Source organism: Amphiura filiformis, chromosome 11 (genome assembly GCF_039555335.1).
Source record: "Amphiura filiformis chromosome 11, Afil_fr2py, whole genome shotgun sequence".
Taxonomy (NCBI): Eukaryota; Metazoa; Echinodermata; class Ophiuroidea; order Amphilepidida; family Amphiuridae; genus Amphiura; species Amphiura filiformis.
Window position 1 is genome coordinate 36,985,596 of NC_092638.1, and position 18,804 is coordinate 37,004,399.

The 18,804-nt window shown below is 37.3% G+C and overlaps 1 protein-coding gene across 3 annotated transcripts in view; it reads right to left on the reverse strand.

Annotated features, from left to right (window-relative positions):
* Positions 1-18,804, reverse strand: part of LOC140164806 (protein HID1-like) — a 49,964-nt gene that overhangs the window by 11,429 nt on the left and 19,731 nt on the right. For all 3 annotated transcript variants that reach the window (XM_072188176.1, XM_072188177.1, XM_072188175.1), the window contains 12 exons: positions 16,977-17,145; positions 15,434-15,491; positions 12,745-12,949; positions 11,891-12,004; positions 10,302-10,476; positions 9,367-9,518; positions 8,702-8,780; positions 7,718-7,882; positions 7,327-7,554; positions 6,241-6,587; positions 4,630-4,721; positions 3,429-3,587 (listed from right to left, as the gene is read on the reverse strand). In XM_072188176.1, coding sequence (XP_072044277.1) covers positions 3,429-3,587; positions 4,630-4,721; positions 6,241-6,587; positions 7,327-7,554; positions 7,718-7,882; positions 8,702-8,780; positions 9,367-9,518; positions 10,302-10,476; positions 11,891-12,004; positions 12,745-12,949; positions 15,434-15,491; positions 16,977-17,145 — 1,943 coding nt within the window. The remainder of the gene's footprint in view (positions 1-3,428; positions 3,588-4,629; positions 4,722-6,240; positions 6,588-7,326; positions 7,555-7,717; positions 7,883-8,701; positions 8,781-9,366; positions 9,519-10,301; positions 10,477-11,890; positions 12,005-12,744; positions 12,950-15,433; positions 15,492-16,976; positions 17,146-18,804) is intronic.

Genomic DNA, 18,804 nt, shown 5'->3' on the forward strand with positions numbered 1-18,804 from the left:
GATGCAACAACTTCCCCAGACGGTCTACTGTATTGTCTGTAATAAACAGCCTGAAGTGCACAATTTTGCAAAAGAGGGTCATTAGAGGCAAAATTTTCAATAAAAAATTGTTTTATAGTATAAGCTTAACAACCGGGGGATTGCAAATACCACAGACTTCCAGTTCCATGTTTAAATCCAATAACGTGGCCCCATGTCAATAACATTTTATTGGTAAATACAAAAACATTACACCTGTAAGTGCATTTTCATGCAAGAATTACTTAGTTCTTTGAATGAAAATTCTACTATAATTTGTTAATGAACTGGATGGAAGCATAAGTTAGAATGCGATTGTGGCAGCCAGCAAATGTAAGTTTTAAACTTGCTCACATGATATAGCATAGAAACTTAGGCAATTCAGTCAGTTTTCATTGAAAAAAATTATGGGGGCGTTTATTACAGACAATAAGATGTATAGACGCAAATATCCCCTTTCAGATAAAGGATGCAAGAATATTTTGATGAGAATATTTATAATATAAATGCACTGAAAAGTCAACCAGAATATGTACTTTTTTGGTTTCACCTCAAGTTTGGTAACGACGTCGATGCATATTTCACTGCTCGCAACTTTGAATCCAGTTTGTATACAGGGTGTATGAAAATGATAGGTACCCATCAATATCCACTGAGTATGGTCAAGACTGCCACATCAAAATGCAGCATGACATCCACCTTATTTGTAGATAAAGGGTCATAAACCTATAAATTGTAGTCGTTTCAAGCTGATCTAATGTTGAATTTATAGGAATGCATTTCATCTGACACTAAAGCTGATGGGTACCAATCATTTTGATACACTTTGTACATTAGGTTGGCACATGTTTAGCATCTGCAGGTGCAAACTTGTAAGAGCACTGACTTCACTACCAAACTCGAGTTGAAACAAAATATATGAGCAAAGTGCTGTGTTAAGATATAGAAACAAGTGTGTTAGAATTAGTATGTGCAGGCATCAGGTGAGAGAAAAAAAACAGGTTAGCGATTCAATCTGGAAATGTTAAGATTTAATTATTTGAGACCACATTGAAAAAAAATATAGTAGGGAGCATATAGTCGCTTATAGTCCAATTGGCTTCCTCAAGAGAGTGATGTCAGTGCGTAATTCAGTGTGCGTAGTATTAAATCATGTGTGCTGACTCAAAGAACTGCCGTATTTACATGTGCGATCAAAGGCAGTACACGAGAAGTAACTGTAACAAAGTATTGATGTCACTATCTTGAGGAAGCCAAATGGACTATTATAATAGCAGTTAAGTGATTGGATTCGTAATCATAGGGTCCCAGGTTCGAATCACATCAGGCTTTGAAATGCACTTGTGAACACAACGCATACCAAAACAATGAGCAATTATGATGCTGGCTTTAATAACCTGATACCGCCATGGTATACCATATCAGTTGAAACCACAAGTCACCTATAAAAGGGTACCATATATATATACACCCATAACATACTAAGATCAAGTTAGAGTAAAACCTCTTTAGTAGCCAGTTTTGGTAAGACTATCAATGGGGCACCATATAGGTAGTAAAATTACATAGTAAAATTAAATATAGGGAAGTATTTGATGAAAGGAAGTAAAGGAAGGGAAATAATGGAGTAGGTCAGTTATATAGATGAGGTGACCTATGATGTCACATGTTTACATTCAGACCGCCCTCTGTTGTTTCAAAGCAGGCAAAATAACACAGAAGTGTCTATGACAGACCACATAAATCTCTTTAAAACTCAACTTTTAAAAACCTTTGAAGTTTTGTGTGATATTATGTATATAGCTTGCTGCATTTATAAACAAGATTGATACCATTTTTTGTATTATTTGCTTTGAAACCAAAGTTAATGAATAAAAATCAACTTCTTCCATGTAAACTATAGTGTTTTGTGCCTGACAGTTTTGATCACAGACCAACAGAGGGCGTATCAAATGTAAACACATGTCACCTCACCTATAGGTTACCACATAAAAAAGGAGTTTGGCTGTGGTAGTTGCAAAATGTATCATTAGCACCAGTGTTAGTAACTTTAGAAATGTAGTATGAATCTTAATATACTTATTATTACTTTTAATTATACTGTGGTTCACCTCAAGTTTGGTAGTGGCGCCAATGCTTTTTTGCGGTTGCGCCGCAAGCGTGCGGATAAACCATATTTGTATGTGTGTGTGTACGCTCTGCACGTTTTTAACTTTAAACATACGGTTCACAACAAAATACGCACCTACGTCACTACCAAACTTGAGGTGAACCGCAGTATAGGTAATACTGATCAGACCGACACAGAAGTACAATCCATGTTATTAGTAGACCTTTTAATATGGAATGTATCAGTAACTGGAGTGGAAATTTACAAGTATAAGTAATGGATAAGAACAGTAAATAGTACAGAGCAACCCTCAATTATCACATCCACTTAGCCAAGTTTCATATCAGGCCAACTTTCTATGGTGTTTCTATTGGCCAAATTCAGTTTATGTCGGTGGAAAGGAAGTTTGACGCGTCAGTCTTTCCTTGGCATTATATTGGACTATTCTATTTAAAATCTTCATACCCCCTGTGGATAATTACACTATCATCTCAATTCTAGTAGCACTATGTTCAATCAAGCTGAAGTGGAAATTTTCACCTACTTGGGTGCAAATTTTAAAAAAATCCAAAATTTCCACAGAAAGTATGGATTTCAAATAGAATCGCCCATTTTCAATTTGCTTCTCAGCCTAAATAGGCTATTCCAGTTGAAATCTATACACCCCCTGGAAGACATGACCTTAATACAAATGCCAAATTAGGTTACATGAATGGGCTACTCCATTTGAAATCTACACTACCCGTGTTAGAGATTAAGGTCATGTCTTCCGTAGGTATGTATGGATTTCAACTGCGATAGCCCAACGATACTGTAGGACCAATAGAAACACATTGACAAGAATGAGCAAAGCACCTTGAGTGGCCAAACTTTCTTGGCCTAGCATTTTAAAAGTTTCTGGAATTCAAAGTCTCCCAATAACATCCACAACACAAGACACAGATAAAGCATGCAACATGAAACATGCAAAATCAACCAATCAACAAACACAAGCATGCACTTTCAAACACTGAGGCCGTTAAAATCCCTACTCTATTGAAGTAGAAATTTTCATCTATGTACCTGAAGTATGAAGTCATTTCTTTACAACAGTAGTGCACAATCCTTCTATGCATGGGCATACATAGTCTAACAAGTATTTCCTGCTGCCACAGGGATATGCAAATTATACCAGATAGCTGGAGGAATATCTGCAACCATCCATCCACATTGCATTGTGATCGCTTCGATCATGGTTCAAAGCATGAAAATTTCCACTCAAACTGCTAAAAAAAGTAAGAACAGCTAGAGACCAACATACCTCAGATAGATGACACCCCACATATAGGTACGGAACCATAGGGTAGTGCCACTGTTAGCCTGGTATTTACGGATCAATATCGGATGTGGGACTGGTAACAGACCCACCAGGGTACCGTGCTGCAGAAACTTAAGGATCTCTGTCTCATCAGTCAAGCCCCTGAAGAGATTATAAAACACATATTTAAGTTAGTTTAATAGTTTGTAGTAAGCAGTAATTCCACTGTTAGCATGTATTTACGGATCAGGATATGATGCGCTACTGGTTAAAGACCCACCAGGGTACCCTGCTGCAGAAACTTGTCTGTCTCATCAGTCAGGCCCCTGAAGAGATCACAAACAATTATTATTAATTATATAGCTGAACAGTACATAGTTATCAATAATAGTGCTGCTGATGGCCCTGGTATTTACAAACTTAAGGTTATCTGTCTCATCAGTCAGGACCCTGATGGCCCTGAAGAGATCAAAGATATTCATTATATAGTTGAACAGTACACATTTATCATTAATAGTGCTGCTGTTGGCCCTGGTATTTACAGAACAGGGGCATATCCACCATGGTAATGCAAATCAGCCTATTTTCTGCTTATGTTAACCAATTTTAACCTCTCCAGCCCACTAAAAAGGCCACATGCACTTGCCACCATACATGTTTGCTAAAAATCCACTAATACTCGAAAATCAGTCAAGTAAGTTCAATCGATAAGGTGTTCGACTATGGTGCGAGAGGTTGTGGGTTCGAACCTTGGTGGTGGTTAGTACGATTGTGTGTAAAATTGAATTCGCTTAAAATTCCTCTGGACAAGGAACTTACTGCTAATTTTTGAGTTGTAACCCGAACAAAACTCGGGGAGCTGATCCTGGCTGCGAAGGTCAATTGTGGAATGTCTAGGGTGTGTGCTTCTTAGCTGCAAGTCCCTGTGTTATTGTTTAATGGTTTGTGAAATGATATATGACCGTAGTGGTCAGCGACAACCTGTAAAGTGAGCCGAGGCTTGTGGATCAACGTCTAGGCGTTATTGCACTTTTTTAAAATCCAAGTTCTACATTTTGTGCACGACTACCAACAAACTCGCAGGTTTGGGGGCAACAGTTGGGGGTGGGATTGTATATTGATATTTCCGGATTTTTTTTTTCCAGAAATAGGAGGTGGAATAATAACACGCCTTGGGACGATACACAGGGAAGTATCTACTCACTTATCAATGCAGATCTTCTCCACCTGGGGTACCAGGACCTGCAGTAGACGCATGATGGTTTGCAGAGGCAGCTTCTGCTTCCAACATTGTACCTATAGATGAAAATATGTACATGGGAAAACATCTTTTTTACTTCTATGTAACAACACTCAACAAGTATTCTATGATTTCTGACATTGCATGACGTGCCACCGACATAAAATTGATGTAGTAGTCTGCAGTGGCTTGTGTATCACTATGTTACTACCATCATTGACAAAGTGTTTCAATTAAATGATCAATCAACTAATATAAATCCAATAACAAAAGGGAATTGTAAGCTTGAGCTAATTTCCATCTCGGCTATTGGGCTATTCCAGATGTATTCCGCACCCCCCCCCCCCCCTGGTAGTCCCTTCCGGTATTCGGGGCCAAATTGCAAGCCCGAATTCCCATATCAGGAAAACCCCATGGAAGACACTGCCGGGATTGTGGTAATATGTCTAATATGGCCTGCCGGAATTCACGTAAATGTCTTCCATAGGGTTCCAGCTGGAATTAGAACATTTTTTGTTTCCAGCCAGAATTCAAGTAAATGTCTTTCATAGGTTAATCGAGATGGTGATCATAAGTGAAGATTCTGCTGGAATTGGAGCAAATTTGACCATTTTCCAGCCGGAATATTAAGAAATGTGAATGTCTTCCATAGGCACATCATGGCCTTTCACAATCCCCACTCTTGTTTTTTCGTTTATTTCAGCAGCCGGAGTTTCACCTAATCTCAATGTCTTCCATACCCTCCAGCCGAATCTTTGCTAAAAATGACTGCTGGAATTCTAGACACATCTCAATTCCAGCTGGAATTGTATTTTTTTTAAATGTCTTCCATAGCTGGGGGTGCGGAATACATCTGAAATAGCCCAATTTTGCTGTCTATCACCTTCTGAATACTTAATATTTGTGCTCAGCTATAATAAAAAAGATGCTTGTTGCTGCCATACCGCAGAAGGCGGGTATGTTTCCCACTGGTTTGAAGATAAGTGCCGGTGCATTGGCAAACTCACAAATAGCGCCAGCGTATACAAAAGGGAGTTTGCATGTAAGCGCTGACAAGTTGAGCGCTGTATGTACGTTCATATGAGCAATGTCGCCAGGTTCAAACACTACCAGCATCAGCCAAATAAATTCATGCATGCTCAGAGGCTCAGGACTTTCATATCTGGAGTTTAATAATCTAAGGTTGATGCCAACAACTGCATTCCTTCACTTTGGATGTTAAACATAACACTAAAAGTAATTGCCCCTTTATTATGAGATAATAACTCAAAATCTATGCATTAAATTTTTAAACTAAAATAGCAAAAAAGAAACCCACTTAAGTCCTGCAAATGTTGATACCTCAATTGTCTAAATCAAATGAGGTGTCAAAATGTGCAAAACATAACTGGGCTTCTTTTTGCTATTTTAGATCTTAAAATTTAATGCATAGATTTTGTGTTATTATCATATAATAATAAGGCAGTAACTTTTTGTGATGTGCATATATCAACAGCCTTTCATAATTTGCATTTTCACTGATTTAGAGTTAATTGTCTTTTTTCCGATTGCTACAAAAAAAAACAGGTGTCTTACCCAATCAGGATTAGGCCTCCACTCTCCACTCACGCTACTAACACTAGCCGCTGTACTGGAAACGGAAGACGTCCTTCCCATTGCACGCAGCCTTGGATCCTCAGCCACAGCCAGCGGAATCGCATTGGCTATCCCGGCTGCCGGAAATCTACTCTGTTTTGCCTTGCTTTCCTCCGACATCGAGCTTTCTGTGTCACTGGGAAGGACTTTCTGTGGTGTGGATGTGTCTGGGAGTTTTGGTCCTCCTGTATTCGTAGGGCTGCCATCTGGGGAGGGGTTAGTTGGTGTGGCGATGCCAGCAGCTTCTGCTGGGGTCACTTTGGAGGTTTCTGTCATTTCACTCATACCTGGAACAGGTACATAAAGGATGATACATTTATTTTAGTACACAAGGTAAACCAAAGAGTAACAAAATGGTTTCTGAAGAGAAAAGTATTTACTAAAATGGACTAATCCAGTTGAAACCCATACACCCCTTATGGAAAACATGAACTTAATCTTTTACACAGGGAGTGTGAATTTCAAATGAGGTTACCTGAATAGGCAACTCTATTTCAGATCTACACTCCCTGTGTGTGAGAGTAACGCCATGTCTTTCATAGGGGATGTATGGATTTCAATTAGAATAGCCCAATTACCAGAGCTAGTTGAGTCAAGTTGTGAGGCGTTTTAACTTGAATTTTCTGAGTTGACCTTTTGACCCAAATTATCATTTCTCTACAGACAAATAAACAGGTAGACCTAATTCTGTGATTTACCTTACTGACCGCTTACAATAGTGCAGTTTCAATCATACACTCAAATATTTATTAATTATTCCAATTTATTAAATTGATCACAAATGCTGATGTCTGAACTACATATCATAAATGTACATCGTTCCGGTGTGTGGTGTGATCATGAATGAGCGCCCCCCCCCCCGAGTGTGATGTACATGCACAACAGCCGTACATATAACTCATAAGAAGTCATGTTGTACATGCAAAAGGTCAAATAGGTTGATACAATCACAAACAAACATTAGGCTTGACGCATGGCAAATAGCTGAACAGCTCCAAAACACTATGTGTTTATGGTCGCACTTACCTGGAGTTGCAGCCAATGAGGCCTTGAGCGTTCCTGGTTCAGCATCAACCGGAGGCAAAGCTCCCTCCATGGTCTGTGGCTCTGGATGCTCATTATTTGGTGTTGGGGTTGTCTTACGCCCTCGCTTGGCCAATGCATGGTTGATCGAGCCTTGGTCTGTTGGCAAGTTGGCCAACTGGTGGAACACATTACGCTTTCTTATTATGGTGTAGACTAAATTGGAATTACCTGAAATGGGTAAAAATAGTTCAAATGTGATAATTCGAGATTTATCCAAATGCTGACTGATGAAATAATTTTAGTTTTTAACGGGTTCTCAGTGTTTAATGACAGTAGATACATTCTCTCATGATCGAGAATTGAATATTTTGATTAGTAATTAATAACTTACCATCAAACTGATATTGAATCATGTTGTTGAATACTTCTAATAAGAAGAATACCAGATGATGATTGGCTGGGTTGGAGAACAGATACCAAGGAGTAGAGAAAGCCTCCAGTAAATGTAACAGCTTATTAGCAGCAACCATGGACAGACTCTTCAGATATGGTGATACTGTAAGAAATTTACACACACACAAAATTAAGATTATTTGAGAAAACTAGCATGGCTTACACAAGAGAAGTTCTGCACAGTTCTATCAGAGGAGTTCACAATTTTTTTCCACTTCATTGTGTAACAGTGTGGGTTCGATTGGATGATTGAATCACATCATGAAAAGCTTCCACACATCAATAGAGGCCCTGCATGCTTTTATTTGGCTCCAAACAAAGGATTTGAACCGGTATCCTTCACCGTAATCATGGCGCAGTACAGTCCATTCAATCAAATGTTGTCATCAATCTATTTCATCGTAGTGCATTTGTTATGTGTGTGAAACGAACTGTCGCGGTAGATTGCAATCATGCTTTTGTTGAATGCATTTGAGTAGTCCGCCATATTTACGGTACGATACATCATATGCACAACCTCTATACCTCATTCGCTAACCAAGCTGTGTAGCATCATGTGACCTGGCTTGACCTGGCTTGTTTGTCACTAAAGTGCTGAACTTTCCTAGTAGCAGTGTAGTGCAGTTTATCAGTACAAAAGGTCAAGGGAGATATCGATACTTTTCAATATCTTAGTTTTAGCTTGTATGCTAGCTGCTTTGCTTTTAAATTACGACATGAATCAGGCTCTTGTGACACTATGCCACTAGTAAACTATATCATGATATTCGTCCAGTTTGGGTCCAATAAATATAGTCAAAAAGAGTAATCAAAGCCCTTTTTGATCAATTGCTGGCACAAAATTATAAACAAAATATCCTTTCACATAAAATGTCTAGTGCCGAATAACACACCAATTTATTATCATCCTTGTTATTCTTACCATTGACAACAATTGTGAGTAAGCAGTCATATAATGGTTGTAACCTCTGGTGGCCCGATGTAATGATCTTGTGGAACACCTGAAATAAAATAACAGAGAATGGGACAATGAATGGGAAAGATCAAAAGATGGATACACATGTACCACAAACACACCCCTATACACCACCCCAACGGACAGTGATACATCGCTTTGATTTCATATCGTCTTTTCGCCAACTGTTTAGAAATTTACCACTTAGTGTGGACTGACCGTCCTCAACTGTGGACATTGTTACCAATGCATTTTTATGCTATTTCTAGTATATCTAGTAACTTTGTCCAGTAAGCATGGACAACAGAGTTTCCTTTGTGTCCACTATTACATGGTAATTTTTCATGTGTCCTCGATTGATTGTGTTAACAAACACACTCTGCACTCACACACTGGAGAAGGAAAGGGGTATGATGTAATCACTTACAAGTGAGGACACACACATAAGAAAAGTGAGGAAGTGTGGATGCCCACTGTTCCTAAATAGTGTGTCTAGATACAAAATAGCATGTGTTGTAACTAATAACCGCAATTGCTGGTGTAGGGTAAATCCCACTGTCCACAGTAAGGCAAAAAAAGTGTGTCTACTGTTACATAGTAAAAGTCTGTGCAAATTTATATCCCATACTTACGATGATCAGGAAGTCTGCATGGGTGCCAGTAAATACTGGAATGTCCATAGGCACCCTGACACTGTAGGGTTTGTTAAGCCTCACACCAAAGTTACGCTCACCACTCAGGAGTAGCAAGATGAATACGCCTATATGCATCAAACCAACACGAGCTGAAATACAACATAAATAAACATTAGTAATTCTTAGTCAGTGGGAGTGGTTTAGTTTGTAGACACATAATCTGATTGGACAACCACATGATTTCTGGTGTCGTTTATCAGGCCGTAGACGACCCCACATCATCATGAGTGTTGATAACGTGTAACACGCTTGTAGAGGTTCGCATATGTATCGCGTTGTATGCATAGAGTAGTGCGGAATACAAACAAGTTTCGTTCATTTTATAATAAGGGGCGTTTTTATGACGGTAACTTAGTTTTTACTTTAAAAAATAGTTTACAGTTCTTAAAATAATGTTTAACTGACTAAGAATGAGAATAAACGATACAAATTTTTGTTTTTACTATCCTCTACCTATGATAGAGACGACAGGCAGGTCCAATATTTTTATTGTGGTTACTACTCAAAATATTGGACCTGCCTGTCGTCTACCACACGGTAGACGATAGTAAAAACAAAAATTCATATCGTTTATTCTCTAATTACTACATCATTATCTAAAATAATACACATCTAGCATCATTCAAACGAAAAAATATAGTCTTGATCCATTACCCCTCAACTCTCAACATTAAATACCTCTCCATGTTATTTTAGCTTCTTCAACTCAAATGAAAGATACACATATATTTGTATAAATCTATCATGTTCACTGGTGTATTTTGGGATGCTGCACCATAACTGGATATACAATTATACATACACCACCAGACATCTGATCAGGCTCTTCTTAAATGACAACAGAATTGCTAGAATATTTAATTACAACTTACACTGGTCAGCTCTGGCATCATTCAAATGATATAATATAGGAACCAGTATGTCCAGTACATCGCTGCTCTTCAACACATAGAAGAGGAACTTCTTATTATGATCGCACATCTTCCAGAAGAGAACAAGTAACTCTTGATGGAATGCAATCTTCTTGGTGGACCCTGGTAAGTATGTCTGGAAAAAAAATGAAATATTTCCTAAATTTTCAGTTCCGAATTCAGTTCGGGGGCACTCGTAATAACCGGACGTCTCTGATTTCAAAGACGGGTCAGTGATTTCACATACGGGGGTCTGTGATATCACATACGTCGAGCTTTGTTGACAGCTGGGCACTTTCGATGCAGCACATCGGAACGAAGCTGAGTGTATTAGAATAAGCTTTCCTATGTTTAGCCAATATCTACCTGTGCAAAAATTATATCTATCTGTGCAAATTCTGACAAATGGTCCCAGAACACACTTAGATTGCAATGGCCAAAATCAAATGTTTTGAAGTAAAAAATCCCAATTTTACTATCCAATTCATGAATTGGATAGTAAAATTAGCAGGCACTCAACATGCTCAACTTGGGCTAGCTACAACCCTGATAAAGCCTATACACAAAATTATATCGTTTGCGACTGGGTTTTGAAACTAGGGAGTATGTGATTTATGAGACGCCTCTGAAATATGATACTGTTATGTGACATGACGCTTCAAGAGTATTTGATATCAGAGACGTCTTTGGATTAGCAGTGCCCCCGAACTGAATTGTCATGCATAGAATGTAATGGGCTATTTCATATGATTCCCCTCCTTGTGGAAGATTCTGGAATTCCAACTAAATCAAACAGATTCCAGAATCTACAGTTTTCATCCAAAAACAAAATGGAAAATGTGTGGATTTTGGAATTCCATTTTGGAATTTTGCAACCCATTGTATATACACCCTCCCACACACACCCCCACCCCTACCCGCAAAACATTTTAAAAACTTTTCTGACAAAATGTTACCACTTTTTTCTTCATTTATTGTAAGTGATTACTTTCCTCTTCATAAATCTGTATGATACTTCAAGAAACAGGCATGAGAATACATTTCAATAAAAAAAAAGGAAACGTCTGAAAAAAAAGGAAAAAATACATAAAACATTTTTTTTAATGCTCAAAATGGACCAAGAACAGCAGAATTTTGCAAGTTTTACTGTTTTTATGTACAAATGAAAACAAAAATCTCACGCAACAGCCAATTTTGGTACACTTGACCTATGAATGACCTATGACCCAAGTAAGTACACTTCACCTATGACCTAAGTGACCTATCAACAACGCTTATTACTATTATTATTATTATTATTATTATTTATTCTTTCTTTATTGAGGGTTATACTGCTTCAGTGACAAGCACTGCTTTTCAAGCAGGCCCTCATTGATACATGTTATATAGCAACAAAATATATTACGATACACAATATTTACAAAGTATCATACAGTATTTACAACGTATTTACAATATATTACAAATAAGTATAATGGTACCATCAACTACAAGATAATTATAAATACCATGATTCAAAATACAGAAATACATGGATAATGACACCTTACCTGTATAAGTGGGTTGTTCAGCAGTTTAGACAATCCTTTCAAGATAAAGGCAAAGTCTTCCTCTCTATGTATACGAGACAAGTAGTTAACAAATAGGTTCTCAAACATCACTCCCTGTTAACAAAAGCAAAATACAAGGTAAATGTTAACACTAATCTATTATTTGACTGTTGTAGTAGTTTGACTGTTGTAGTGTTTACAGTTGAGTAACTGATTCCAGTTAGAATTTCTAATGAATGAACATAACATGTTTCCACCACTCAACCATGTCAACACATCCACAGGCAGGTTACCATATGTATCCTGGACGCATGTAATTACGTGCACGCCTCAAATGGCACAAATCGTTCATTCATTTGAAATTCTTACTGGAAGTCTAAGGAATAGCCGTACTGTGGCACTGGGATAAATTTATACTTTAGCTTTTCCAAAACTAGTCTACAAGCACATCAGTGCTTATAAGACCTTCCCCCGTAACTAATGATCACCTTGTCCGATAGCAAAGACTGGTCCTATTGATATGATTCACACGTTACTGCATATTAACTTACCTTTCAAAATAGTTTAAAAAACCTGGATCCACCCATTTAAAAGAAGTCCATATATACAGAGATGTCACTCTTTTTCACTCAAAAAACCTGAAACTGGTGAAAAAAAATCTGAAAAAACATGCGATTGCAGGCTAAAAAGCCCCCAAAAGGGCTGGAAATAAATAAAATTGTGGAATTTGGACTCACAAAAACCTGAATTCAGGCGAAAACCTGAAAAGTTGCATCTCTGCACATAAGTAAGGCTGGACTGTATTTATTCACCAGATTTTCTTGGATAAAACTATACTTGTTCAAAATACCCACCTCACTTTCATCTCCCCCATCAACCGAAGCAGGCGGTACTGTTGGTTGATCATGGTCCAGTGTGACGACAAGAATCTGTGAGGCCACTTCTACCAGTGGTTCTCTGTAGTCTGAGAATAGCAGATGGTTGTATGGGAGGCCGTAACCCACAGGATCATATGCACAGGTCACATTGAGTAATGATGTGAACAATGGTAGCGCATGTCTGAAGAGAATCAAAAGACATGTCATTTATATTGGAAAAATTTCACCTATTGTTATGACACAGACACAAAGCAATGTGTATATCCATATCAAAATGATGCACTAGTCGGCTGCTACGTGCGTCTCGTTTTATATAACAGCTAGGAATAAATACCACACTGATCTCAAGTGGAGGTCAATTAAATCATCTCCAAGTCACATGGTTTAGAAATGTTCTCAGTATTCCTTAACCACTTGGTGACTTGGGGATGATTTGAAGTGACCTCCACTTGAGATCATTCTGGTATTTATTCTTAGTTATTAGTTATTACATGTAGATGCATACATTTGGGCTTTTGTATAGCACCATTTCATCTAGATCAAAATAATGATGTTCATATGGGGCATTAGTATTACCTTCATGTAAGCATATTGGAAGTTAGCCTAGTATCAAGACAGGGATTGTACAACTTGCGGAATAAAGTTGTCCAATCCCTCAATGAAGTCTTGACTTTAGGCTTATACTCATATGCTTACATGAAGGCTAGACCTTGTATGGCTATCAGAATTTGCAGTGATGCGCCACGCCTTAGGCGCACAATTGCGATCACTTGCTGCTGTTCAAAAAAGCATGCCGCTACGTCACAGCCACGGCAGTAATTGACATATGTTCCTTTCAATTTAGCTAATTTATATTATAAATTATAAAGGTTTTGAGTCTCTGAAGCTCCAAATTGCAATACACAAGGGTTTTGTGATAATTTAATGATCGATTAATTACTTCCCATTAATTACCGCAAGTCATGTGCTTTCCAGCCCAATTGTGTGATTTGCGTTCTAATTTCGGGTAAATCCGCCCAAATATATTTGGTTTTGGGCACTTTTTTGGAAGCTTTAAAATTGGGCTACTTTAAAACCTTTACGCAGCCAGACGAGCTTTAGCGCTGGAATGTTTTGGCAACACTGAGAATCAGTTCACTTAAAACATCATGTCAGTACATAGATAGATTGAGACAGCCAGGGGTTATCAGAACTACATGGCTCAAAATAAGCTAAGGTGTCATAAAAGTGTAACACACAATTATTTTTCCAGCTCTTTTCTTTTGGTCTCCAACCAGGTTTAAATTATAGTATGCACATATATCGTTCATAATACACTAAAAGAAAGATAAGTTATAGACCATTTACTTCACAAATTTAATTTTCTAGCCCTTGCGTACATTATATTTGACAGACACAATTTTGATGATTTTCTGCAATAAAATAAAAATTTATAAAGTATTACATAAGGTATTTTGTGGTTATTTAGGTGTAGGACCTACAGCAACTGATTGTGGAAAAAAATGTGTCCAAATATTACAATCAGGAGGATAAATTGTTATGAATAAAATATGTGTGTCTGTCAAGCCATAACATACGCAAGATGTCTGTCAAATGTAACATACAGAATAATAATTTGGCAAAAACAGTAGTTCAAGATGGGAAATTGAATAAAGATCACATGCAGTTTATAAATCACATGTTTTAAAACACTTTTATAAACTCTAAACTATCATCATAATGTGAACATCAAGTGATTTTTAATTTTTTTAAACGTATTATGTATGTTACTTTTGACAGACACATACAAATCTTATGCACAAACTTGCGTACAAAATGTTTGACAGACAACACTTAACAATGGATTGTGTCATCAAAAAGCTTCTCCTCACAAAGTGATAGTGCCACAAAGCTAGGTGGAGCTAAATGCTATGTCATGTAGCATAATTAGCTGTATCACCCTAGTTTAGCAGGAATTACAGCACCGTCTTGCGTATGTTACTATTTGACAGACATTTCAAGAAAAATTTTAAAATTGTTATATGTTCAAAAAAGATGGCAGCCACTTACAAATTGATTATAATATGGAGAAATGAAGTTATTTACAATAGATTTACCCTTTAGTTTATGCTTCAAGTCTTTGTTTATAAAAACTGAGGGACTTCAAAATCAATCAAAAGTTTGACAGACAATAGTAACATACGCAAGGCAAACTTTTAAATCCTTTTTTGATCTGTTAACTTATAATTCATAATGCCTCTTTCTGTTTTTTTGATTGGTTTACTGCACCATTTTGGGAAACAGGTCACATGAATTTCTATAAGGATCCATAAAAAAAATTAAAAGCTGTTGAAAAAAGGCGTCTCTTGGCATGTTACAAATAAAAGTGTAAAAATAGGCATTTTACAGCTATTTTTATTTTTTTTATTATTTAGAGTGAAAGGATTGTACTTAAATTGTGTATGCTATGTCTTTACTACCTAAACTTGCCACTAAACTAGCAAATATTCCATTTCTATAATTATTATTTTTAAAAAAAGATGTCAAAATATATGGCTATAATATGACACCTTAGCATATTTTGAGCCACATATACATGTACTACAGCTCTCTGTATACCAGAATGACTGTTTAATGGGCCCCTAAAAGGATGAAGGCTAGAACACAACAATAAATCTTACTCTACCTGTTATCTGATGAGCAGAAATAAGTGATCCATTGATTGGGCTGTGAGTGAGCATCACCTGAAATGAAAAAAAATGGATACAGTTTCAAAATTTGAAAATGGTTGTTATGGCAATATTATTATTAATTAATGAGTTGTATTGTCTTGAGATTTATTACCAATTCTTAGTCAGTGGGAGTGGTCTAGTTCGTAGACACATTTCTGATTGGACAATCGCATGATTTCGGGTGCCGTCTATCAGGCCATAGACGACCCCACGTCATCATGCGTCTTGATAATGCGTAACTTCGCGTGTAGAGGTGCGCGCGTATGTATCGCGCTGGATGCGTAGACTAGTGCGGAATATGCGAGCGCGCTAGCAATACGCGCAACAGAAGTTGTAAACAAGTTTCGTTCATTTTATAATGAGGGGAGTTTTTATGACGGTAGTTTAGTTTTTGCTTACAAAATTTGTTTACAGTTATTAAAATAATATTTAACTGACTAAGAATGAGAATAAGCGATAGGAATTTTTTTTTTGCCTATCCTCTACCTATGATAGGCGACAGGCAGGTCCAATATTTTAATCGTAGTGGATACCCGGCTGCGCCGCATCCACTACTCAAAATATTGGACCTGCCTGTCGCCTATCACACGGTAGAGGATAGGCAAAATAAAAAATTCCTATCGTTATTCTCTAAATCACACACTGATATTTTATCATGCAATTGCTTAGTAATAGGATTGAGAGTACAGATTCAAGAGAGAGCTGTTGAATCTTACCAGTGGTGTACTGACAAAATGGAATCAAATTAGTTATTTTCTTCTCCTTTTGGTCTGTTTTTGACCAAATTTAACCAAATTTTAATATTACTATTGCAAACTTTTGTGCACATGAGCAGCTGGTTGACATGAAGTATCCTATTTGATAGTACTGGGGGTACACAATATAATTATGAACCTAAGTGACCAGATTAGATCAATGGTTTCACAGATGACAACATCATCTATGCTAATAACATCTTTAACTTTGTCTTTTTCACAGACATCACTAAATGACCTTTACAAATCCATCTGTTTTTATCCCCTAACTCTCCATGTGGGTGTTGACTGCAGATGACAAGATTTAATCATTTTTTCTAATTCAAAGATTTCAGAACTATTAATTTTCAAGACCACATTTGGAATCAGCCTAAAAATGCCTCAAAATGAGTACAAACAAGCCAACATTGGTTAAGTGGTTCTTGAGATAGCTCTTGATATTTTGAGAAAAAATCTCAAAACTTTAGGCTTTTTTTGTTGAAGCTTATGGCCATCATGCAGAGCATTACAGCCCCATACTGAACATCATCATTTCCCAGGAAAACAGCAGATGGCAGGCCAGACCATGGCCAGACAGTAACATGAGAAGGTTTATTTCACATGAAGGCATGGATAATCTTTATATGGGATACCTTCCCCTAGGCTATCCAATATGCCATGCATTAGTAGGACTACAACTGGTAATCTACTGGTCAGTTTATACGCTCATTTCCACATCAAAGTGTGGCTTTATAATACTTACTTAGTGGTGGTAAATACATAGTCTCAGAGAAGCATGTCAGCAATAACTTGAGTATCTCTGACCTGTGTTGATCCAGATGTGTGTATTGTGGTGGAGAGTTGGCGAATCCTACCCCAGACTCCCAGATGTACTCGCAGCTGTCAATAGACTGCAGATCCTCCGCTATTTCCTGGGATGGGATCAACAATAAATAACAAGTGTCAGGTTGATCTTACTATTCAGTGCTTTTTCTCTAGTACAGTCAGTTTGTATTTGATTGGGTGCCACTTTCAATCATAAAGGTTCACTTAAAGCACTGGCATACACATTCACAAACACATTGGGGACACTTGCCTGAAACAACCAAAAAGGGACACACAATATAATTCTAGCCTAAAACCCACCAATTGGGGACATTTGTGGGTCAATTGGGGACATTTGTGTGTCAATTGGGGATATTTGTGTGTCAACTGGGGATATTTGTGCACAAAAACACACAAAACTTGTCTAAAACCTACAATCGCGTAAATGTCCTACACACCCTGACAACCAAGAACATCTTAATTAATGGCACTTTTAGCCATGTGGGTGCAGGGGGAGAAGTCTCTACACCTGGAAACATCCCCAGTCATCAGGTGTCCCCGTTTGGTAGGTTTTAGACCAGAAAATGTCCCTATCCGTCAGTATTTACTAGCCCAAACATTTACATACGCCAAGTAAATGTGTGTGCGAAAAAGCTACCTCAACATGTCACTTTAATACTGTACTAAAGTAAAAGTAGTACAAAAGCAAGAAAAATGACAATGCTTGTTTGTTCATAAGTGGCCCATTGGGCTATTCCATTTAAAATCCACACACCCTCTGTGGAAGATTTCGTTGCCATGTTCAATCCAGCTTAAAATATTTGCTGGATAAAATCAAGTTGAATTTTGCATAATCTAACCTAATAATATTAGACAATTTTGTTTGGAATTTCAAACTCTTCCTTGCACCCTTTCCACATTTTATTGATGAAAAAATGGTTGGAGCTGAAATTATATAAATTGTAGAATTTGGTTGGAATATTGATTTTGAGATATAGCCAATAATAATTCAACTTCCTTTGTATTTTATTGTTCTGAGCAACACAAAAATCGGCATGTATCTGGAACCGCAAGTCTAATTATGATATGGTTTTCAGCAAAATAAAGCTCTGCAAATAGCTCATGCAATGAAATTGAAATTTTTGATCGACATCAGACTCATTTTGCTTGATCGCATCACATATGGCTTCCATTATATGTTGTATTTTTCCTGAATGTGAAAGAGATTAAATATTTTACAGCATACTAACATGCAAGGTTAATTACAGGACCAATCATAAAAGTAAACTCATAAACTAAACCGTTGTGCTATACTCTGGTCATTACTAGCATATGGAGTATATATAATCTGAATAATTTAATTATCTCAATATTTTACGACCATATGCGGTCTCAACAGACTACTATATACAGCAGTGTCATGATTAATGCAATGATACGCAATGACTTTAAAAAGAAAAAGATGTCACAAAACGGTGAATATCAGTTGTCCAACTTGTTATCACACTTTTGTTGAGGGCAAAAATCAGGTAGAAACATTACTTTCAAACCTTTTCTCTCTGAACAAATTAGGCCTATAGATTCTAGGCTTCAAGAATAATTTCAATTGTCATTCCGAGTTACTTGTTTTTTGTTGGTTTGCTTTGTTCTACGGCTCAAATGTGTTTCCTGTAATATGCATCCCAGCAAGAAGGAAGGGTCAGTTGGCAAAGTATTTTGTTTTACAAAAACTATTTTGAATTCTGGTCACATGTACGTTAGAGGAA